General features: G+C 48.1%; 1 protein-coding gene across 1 annotated transcript; it reads right to left on the reverse strand.

Moving 5' to 3' along the window:
• Positions 1-396: 396 nt before the first annotated feature.
• Positions 397-1,499, reverse strand: LOC125512225 (uclacyanin-3-like). Its single transcript, XM_048677316.1, has 2 exons — positions 1,249-1,499; positions 397-1,039 (listed from the first exon to the last, which is right to left on the reverse strand). The coding sequence occupies exons 1-2, from the start codon at positions 1,412-1,414 to the stop codon at positions 609-611; spliced, it is 597 nt and encodes a 198-aa protein (XP_048533273.1). The 5' UTR covers positions 1,415-1,499; the 3' UTR covers positions 397-608.
• Between the last annotated feature and the right edge of the window lie 7,063 nt (positions 1,500-8,562).

Here is an 8,562-nt window from a genome sequence, read left to right on the forward strand (position 1 = left end):
AGGTTCCATGCTTTCTGTGCAGGGTGATGGCGTCCAGGATGTCATTCCAAAGAGGCTGTTAGCCAAGACTCAGAAACTAATCGAAGAGGGGGAACGTGTATTGTCTTAAATTTCAGAAGGCGCATAATGAACTTAGAGATTGATCATGTCCTCAAATTGTACCTGACTATCTACCATAGATTTGAATTATAGTTCACGCCGGGGACCTCGGTCAGAAAGATAGACCCTGTTCCTGATGGGTTCCATTGTACAATAGACTGAGCTCCCTGAAGTACATAACTTACACGTTGACGGACAAGACATATCTTTTTTAGAGAATGACATAGTATTTAGCAGGATCCCCACGCCAGCATGCACTCGTGCATCCGATAACACGATTTCGCAAGACACGTCACAAGACAGACAGATGGAGAATCTATATTTCAAAGTGGTCGTACAAGCACGAGTCGTGATCGAATCGGAGGATCTACCACAGAACAGAACAGAGCACAAATGAAAAGGCCCCAGATAAAGAGGAGCCATAGTAGCACACAGTGTGCAACTCGGCGGGAAGAAAAAAAACGTGTACTGGACAATTCGGAGAAGGGAAACAAAGCACTGCCTCTTGCCTAGCCCATCAGGGCGAGGCCGACAAGGCCCGCGGCCCCAACGAGAGAGCCCATCACGGAGCGGGCCTCGACACCGCTGGCCCCGCCAACGCTGTCCGCTGATTTGGACGAGGAAGGCGCCGTTGTCGCCCCGGCCGGGGTGGTGGACGTCGAGGGCGTCTCCGAAGGCGTGGAGGGTGTCGCCGAAGGCGCGTCTGGCGAGGTGGCCGGGGTGGGCGTGGCGGTGGCTGCGGGGGCGACCTTGACGGCGAGCTTCATGCCGCCGGAGCAGTGGCCGCTGACGCCGCAGATGAAGTAGCGCGTGCCGGGCTTGGTGAGCGTGATCTTGGTGTCCTGGTCGCTGAACGACTGGATGGAGTTGGTGGCCGAGCAGGCGCTGTAGTCCGACGACCCCACCTCCGCCACGTTGTGCGAGGCGCCGTACTGGAACACTGCACGCACACATGGGAAACCAGTCAGGTCGGCCTACACAACGAAAGCCGGCCTACACAATACGTGCACCGGCGAACAAGTCATGCCTGCGCTGGCACGTACACGAACCATTTTGCCAAGCCGGTAGCACTGTGCTCTACTTGAGGTCCAGTACTATCACTAAGAGCGCCGTTGATACTAGCAATGATCGTAGTACTGCGCCACGTACCGAGCGTGTCACCGACGGTGAAGGTCTTGTCGCTTGCCCAGGTGCTGTAGTCCACGCCGCTAGCCCAGCCCGACGAGTCGCCGACGGTGTAGTCCGTGGCGTAGGCCGGGGCGACGGCGGCGAGGAGGAGGACCAAACCTGCAGCTAAAAGTCCACGCCCAGCCATGATAGCAAGTTAAGGTCTTGGAGACTTTGAATTCTTGGAGACTTTGCTGTGGAGCTGGAATGTGAGTACAAGGATGGCAGGTGATGGACCCGCGGTTACTGGCTATATAGGCTCAGCGAAGCGGTGCAGTTAGTACACTGACTAACGCGATTTGGTTTGGTTTGTTCGGGTGCAGTTGGGTTAGTTGTGCTCGTCAACAACTCTACCGTCCCCCGACCCTGATTCCTTGAACAAATCACTAGTGCCAAGCGGGCTACACCGATACCGATGGGGTTTAGTTGATCACACTATCACATCAAATACGTTAGCGCTAAAGAAAGCAATGCTCATCAGTCGTTACAGCCACTTTTTTTTGGCTTCAACGCTCATATAGTCATATTGATCAGCTAATTTCATGTTAGAGGTTGGTACAAGTTAAATAATTAATGCCCACATATCAGCAACTGCAAATTAGCAGGGTAAATTTCCTTTGCTATGGTACCATTTTTAATAGAACTGTCTAAACTGAAAAAACATGTGTAATAATTTGATAACAGAACATCAAGGAACGCAAAACAGATGACATAGCAAATAGACCGTTTGTAGTAAATGTGCATAATTTGGAAAGAAAGCTCTTTCAGTAGCCGAAAGAGGTCAAAGAAAGTACAAGGAGAAGACAGCTAGGTGGCAAATGTTGGTTGAACCGTTGAACAGACCAATTATTCTAATTCATGCATGTGCATTTCTTGTATTGACCTTGATCTTCGCCCTCCGATCATTGATTAGCTTTAGGTGAGGTATAAGGTAAGGTGAGGTGAGGCGGTAGGCATCGTTGTTAGCAGCCCTGCCGAATTACAACTGGGCTGGATCAGGAGCTCTGCAGGATCACTCAGTTTGTCTTAATAACCGCACTGAACTAAAAGTACTGTGTACAACGGAAGACTATTTTTTTAATCTTCCTTGAAAAATGAATAATATTTTCTTGTATAAAATTTTGAAACATGATTTTTTTTAAACATGAACCATTATGGAAAAGATGATTTTATAAACAAAACATTTATCAAAAAAAATTATATACGATGAACAATGTACAAATATCCATCGAACATTCTGTAATACATATGCTGAACAATTTTTAACTACACAGTGAAAAAATTTGTGATATATGCTGAACAAAATTTAAAACACATTAGACATTTTGTGATATACGATGAACAAAATTTAAATATACATTAAACATTTTTGTAATATACGATGAACAGTTTCTAACTGCACATTGAACAATTTTGTGGTAAACGCTGGACAAACATTTAAACACACGTTGAACATTTTGTGATATACGCTGAACAATTTTAAATTGTGAACAAAATTTCAAATCCATGAAAAAAATTGAAAGCACAAACAAAAATTCAAATTTCAAAGCATTTAATTGAAAACAAAGTATAAAAATAAAAATGAAAAAATGACCAAATGAAAGAAAAGGAAAAAAGAAAAGAAATAGAAACAGAAATACAGAAACAAAAAGAAAGAAGGAAAAAAAGAAAAATCGGCCAATGAAAAAAAAGTTCAGGGAACCTACTAGAAGGTTCCCAAAACAGGGTTCTTTCACGAAGTAGGCTGGCCCGTTTCGCCCTGTTGTTCGCTAAGCTACGATCGGACGCAAGGGCGTAATATAGGATCTGCTGTGATCCAGATGGATCACAGCTGAAACGACACCACGACATCCTCTCCGAGCTTCCCTCCCACTCCCTTGTTTATTGGCCCTGTTTGGATCCCTAAGTTAGAGTTACTTTTAGTTAGTTGGGGCTCAAATAACCTAAAAGTATCCAAACATGATGGGTTAGTTTGGGTTAGTTGGATCTAACCCATCCCAAAAAACTAGCTCACACTAGAGGAGTTTATTTGGGTTAGTTCTCCTGGGCCCACTAGAAAAAATAGTAAAAAATGTTACCCCTCCCATCCAAAAAGGGTCCAAAATAGTCAAATGATTGAGAAAGAATATTTATTGTCAATCTAACCCTACCGTCCAAACAACTCTTTTGTTAGAGTTAGTCCAGGGTTAAAATCTAACTCTAACCTCTAACTGAGTTAGAGTGTCCAAACAGGGCCATTGCTTGTTCGCGTAATCTAGCTATCTGAATCTGTGTGCCTGACAGTAATTCATGTGCTATTTGTGAGATCAGAGGAGTTTAAATAATACATGAGTTTTATTCCAAACTCACAGGGTTACAATCGAGAGGCAATAAATCCTCACAACATGGAGGACATCCGCTCATCCATACCGCAGTATATGACTCGGTACGGCTATAAATTGCCATACAATCTGCTACCCTATTTTGAGTCCTACTGGTTTTTTTGTGGAACAAAGTCCCTCTTGTCCATCAAAGATTTAATTTGTGCTACTAGATGACCATAGGTCGATCGGGACATACTCTCACCAGAGAGGATCGAAAAATGCAGTATAGAAATCAGATTGCACCCTAACGGGTCGATCAATATGTTGTAAAGCAAGGGTCATCCCCTGCATTATTGCATGTATCTCCGCCTCAAGCACCTCATTGCAATTGTATATAATACGGTAAGCAACAAAGATAACAAAGCCATCACTATGACGTAAGATCATATATACCAGCACCTGCCTTGCCATCATGAGATGAGAAAGGCCCATCAACAGACAACACGACCCAATTTGCTAAAGGTGGTGGCCAAGGAACAGGAGCCGCGGCCGGCCGAATGCTAATAGGAACAACCTCCCATGCCAATATCTTCTCTTTTAATATTTCTTCTAGACTATAATTCCTCGCTAGATCAAGGGTCTTATAATAACTATCCGGAAATTCCATAATAACATCAACCGGTGGCACTTCCTTGCCATGCACAACATCATTGCGAAGTTGCTAAATTCTCCTTATTAGTAGAATGACCATAACATGAACCTTATTATCACATGCCACAAGCACGTGCAGTAGCCACTCTTTACCGTTATCTAGTAGCACATCATCAGTTGGCAATGGCCATAACTCTCGCATCCTCTACCACACAAGTCGCGCTTGAGGGCATGCAACTAGGGCATGGTAATAACCTTCCCTCTCCCGGTGGCACACCCGGCAGCAATCAGTAGTACTAATGTGTTTGTATAACTTGTTTTGATCAGTGGCAAGAACACCTGACATGGCCTTCCATGATGTAATACACATTTTAAGAGGAACTTTAGCCCACCAAACAAAATTCCTGTCGGAGTAAATGACCACGGGTAGCCTAGCCGGCACCCCCTGGCTCTTCTGAAAAATTACAAGCCGATCCGGCCCTCAAGAATCCAAGACGTGGGGCCGCCTTCCCCTTGTCGGCTGTCTCCCAGGCCGGCTATCGGAAGGCGACCCGACTTTAGCCCTCATGAAGAAAGCCGCGGGAGGGCCGGCTCCGAGAAGCCGGCCGCGAGAAGGCCGACTCCAAGAAGCCGGCTGCCACAAAGCGGTCAAGATCGTACCCTCGAAGTCTGCATCCACATAACAGCGATGTGACGGGGCGTGGCTACAGTAAAGCCTGCCACCCCCGAATCCCGGAGCACGCCTGGCACAGTGCGTCGTACGGGTGGCCATGGCCCGTCCGGCACGGCACTGTTGCCACGTTGACCCTGATGTCATCCACGACGGGCTGCCAGTGCGGCCCACGGGCGGTGGGCCCCTTCGGGCAGAGAGACACCCGAAGGCGGCCAGGCCTCCCCCAGTCGGCCCAAGACAGAGCCGGCTCTCCACAGCCGGCTTGCCACCTCCCTCGAAGGAGACGCCCCATTAAGGAGACAAGACGCGGTGAGGCTACAGCGATCACCCGCCGGACGGCGGCACTGTAGCCACGCCCACCTCGGCGAAGCCCTCATCACCAGGATTGAGCAACAGTAACCAGCCACCGACAAGGCCCTGGACAGTGGGGCCTGCCTGTCGACCAAGGAGCCGGCAGCCGGCGGGACCCACCAGCCGGCAGGCCCCAGCAGCCGGCGCAGAAGCCGGCGAGTGTAGTCACAGACGGCTGGGCCCCACGCCCAGCCGGATTACCATTGTACCCCCGGGGGTAGGCCTATATAAACCCCCCGGGACACCCATGCAAAGGGTCGATCCAAGCTAGTTCTAGACACCACATAGAGAGGGGAGGAGGGCTAACCGTGCTCTACTTCTTCTCACAAAACAGCTCAAGGAGCATCGTGTAGCTACTTGTTCATCTAGTGATCATGCGGAGACCCCACAGAGCAGCAGTAGGGGTGTTATCTCCACGGAGAGCCCCGAAGCTGGGTAAGATTCGCCGGCGTGCATGTCTCCGCCTCATCCCGCTTCCAGGCACCGGCGACGTCTTACTGGCTCCCACAATGATAAGCCACCCGTTGGCATATGTCGCACCTACCACCCGACAATTCCATACGGATCGATCCCCCTCTTGGCACATACTTGAAACCTCTCCTGCAAATGAATCGTCATGGTCTTTAGAAGCGAGTTTGTAGGCGCTCTTAACAGTAATCTGTCCAGATTTTGCCGGAAACCAGGCAATAAAATCTTCACGGCCTCTCGGTGATGTACGTATTCTTGGAATTTGCTGCACATCTACATCCCAAAAATGCTGTTAAAGACGGTCCATGTTCCATCCACCATGGTTGAACAGAAAGTCTGAAACATGATTAAGCCGACAATTCCTATTCGGTTCAACCATGTTTCAGACTTTCTGTCAACCATGGCGTGATCCTTTGATTCCAAGAGTTAATGATCTTCGGAGTAATTGGTCTAAGATCATTACCTCTTGGAATCAAAGGATCACGTCATGTACTGTAATGCCCCATATGTAACCTGCCATATTTGTATTCCAACTCTTGCCATTTCCGGCACTAAGTGTTTTTTATTTCCTAATTGTTGGGTTTTGTCTCCGTGTTGCTTTTGTCTTTGTCATGCATCTCATATCATGTCATCATGTGCATCACATTTGCATACATGTTCGTTTCATGCATCCGAGCATTTTCCCCGTTGTCCGTTTTGCATTCCGGCGCTTCTATGTCCTCCCGCGTCCCCTTTTGCCTCTTTTCGTGTGCGGGTGTTAAACGTTCTCAGATTGGACCGAGACTTGCCAAGCGGCCTTGGTTTACTACCGGTAGACCGCCTGTCAAGTTTCGTGCCATTTGGACTTCGTTTGATACTCCAACGGTTAACCGAGGAACCGTAAAGGCCTCATGTGTGTTGCAGCCCAACACCTCTCCAAAGTGGCCCAAAGCCCAGCCAAACCCCCCTCCATCGTCTTGGTCGTTCGATCACGATCACGTGGCCGAAAACCGTGATCAATTTGGAGCCTCCTAGCTCCTCCTATGTATAAAAAGGCATCTCCCCCAAAAATCCCGCGTCATTTCCACCCTAAACCTAGCCCCGTTCCCCTCCGCGCGCCGGACATGTCCGGTCCGCGCCGGACATCATCACCGCCGCCACTCCCACGCCGACACGTGGTGACCGTGCCCACTTCGCCACGGCTCCGCCGCCCGGCCCGCTGAGGCCCGGATCGGGCCCCCGAGGCCCAGCCGCTCCGCCGCCCGCGCCTTCGGCCCGGTCGTCGCCTCCCGCGCCGCCTCGCCGTCTCCTTCGCTGCCGGCCGCCGCCGCCATTGCCGCGCCGCCGCAGCTCCTCATCGCGCCGCCGCAAACTCCTGCCGCGCCTGCCCCCGCCGGCCTCGTCTCCGACCAGATCCGGGCAGGTCTGGCCCGGATCCGTCGATCTCCAGCCTCCCCGTCCCTCCTCCGCCGTCCCTGTCGACTCCGGCCACTCCTCCGGCGAAGCTCCGACCACGCCTCGGTTCGCGTGCCCCGGACGAACCCTAGATCCCGAAGGTCGATTTTGCTACCAAGTCCCCAGTTTTGCATATTTTTAGACAACTTCATCGCACCATAAATTTGCATCTGTGGCTCCATTTTGGGCGTATAGCATATCAAATTGTTCGTCTCAATGTGTACTTAATTTCATTCCATTGCACCATGTTCATTTGAGTTCATCTTGATGCCCTAAATGCTGTTGCAAGAGTGCTATGTAATGTTAGTTTCAGATTCTTAACATATATTGGACATTTGTCATTTTTTGCCATGTTTAATGGGTGCCTCCTATGATCTTGAGCCCTACATGTGTTTTGAAGTATGCCATACCATGTTTACAGTGATGTATGCCATGTATTTTTGTGATCTTTGTGGTGACTAGCACAAGCATGCAAAGTAGCTCTCGTAGTGTTGCTGATTTCAGGGACTTAGAAATCTTCTAAGTCTTTTCCCTGATAATATTTTTATGCCTTGTATTCTTGTTTCTACAGAGTGATCCATGCCTCTTTTGAGTATGTTCAGTAAGGATGATTTTGAGATATTGTTATGCTCTATCCATCCATGTCTTTGTTTGTAATTATGGAGCACCCTATCATGACTCAATGTTGCTCTACTTTTACTATAAAATGTTCCTGGTAGATTGTTTACATGTTAAGAAATTTTGCCGAGGTTGTTGTAGTTTATCCATGCATGCTATGAGAGTGTTCTTGCCATGGTTAGCTTATTCATCATGTCTACTTGTTGGGTCTATGCTTAGTTTGTCATGCAATGACTTGTGGTGAGTGCATAGAGCTCGCAAACATGCCTACGTAAATCTGTTTTGCCATATTCCAGTTTTCTGCTAAGTGTGAATCTGTTAACGAAACTTGCTATATTTACATGGTTGCCATTGTATCTTCTGATCCCTTTTGGCTTATGGTCAGTAAGGGACTTTTGTTGTATGCTTTGAGTAGCTTCATGCCATGCCTTGCTTTGCCATAATATGTTCTTGTAGCTTGTTGTTATCTTGTTCTAAACATTGCTTCCTGATGTTAATTCCTGCCATGTTGTTATTTTCACTAAGTCTGTGAACCTGATATCTTTTGCACTTTTGCCATGCTTGTTTGAACCTGCTATTGTGTGATTTAGCCGTAGCTCGGTGTTCATATTTTGTCAAGCATCTTGAGTGGATCAATGCCATGTGCTTTGTTGTTATGTTAGAGTGCAGTAGCTTGTTGTTCTTGATGCATTTAGATGGCCTCGTGCTGTTAATCGCAGCTTTGTGCCGTTATTGTTTTGCTTGCCGTTTGCAAATCGTGCATCCGATTCCGGTGATCTTTATATCAATTTCGACCGA

This window comes from Triticum urartu, chromosome 6, assembly GCF_003073215.2.
Source record: "Triticum urartu cultivar G1812 chromosome 6, Tu2.1, whole genome shotgun sequence".
NCBI lineage: Eukaryota > Viridiplantae > Streptophyta > Magnoliopsida > Poales > Poaceae > Triticum > Triticum urartu.

Bases quoted from the DNA above. Each gene is read 5' to 3' on its own strand.
- LOC125512225 (XM_048677316.1), bottom strand. From the start codon at position 1,414: ATGGCTGGGCGTGGACTTTTAGCTGCAGGTTTGGTCCTCCTCCTCGCC. The intron at 1,040-1,248 runs GTACGTGGCGCA...GTGTGCGTGCAG, and splicing joins CACCGTCGGTGACACGCTCG to TGTTCCAGTACGGCGCCTCG.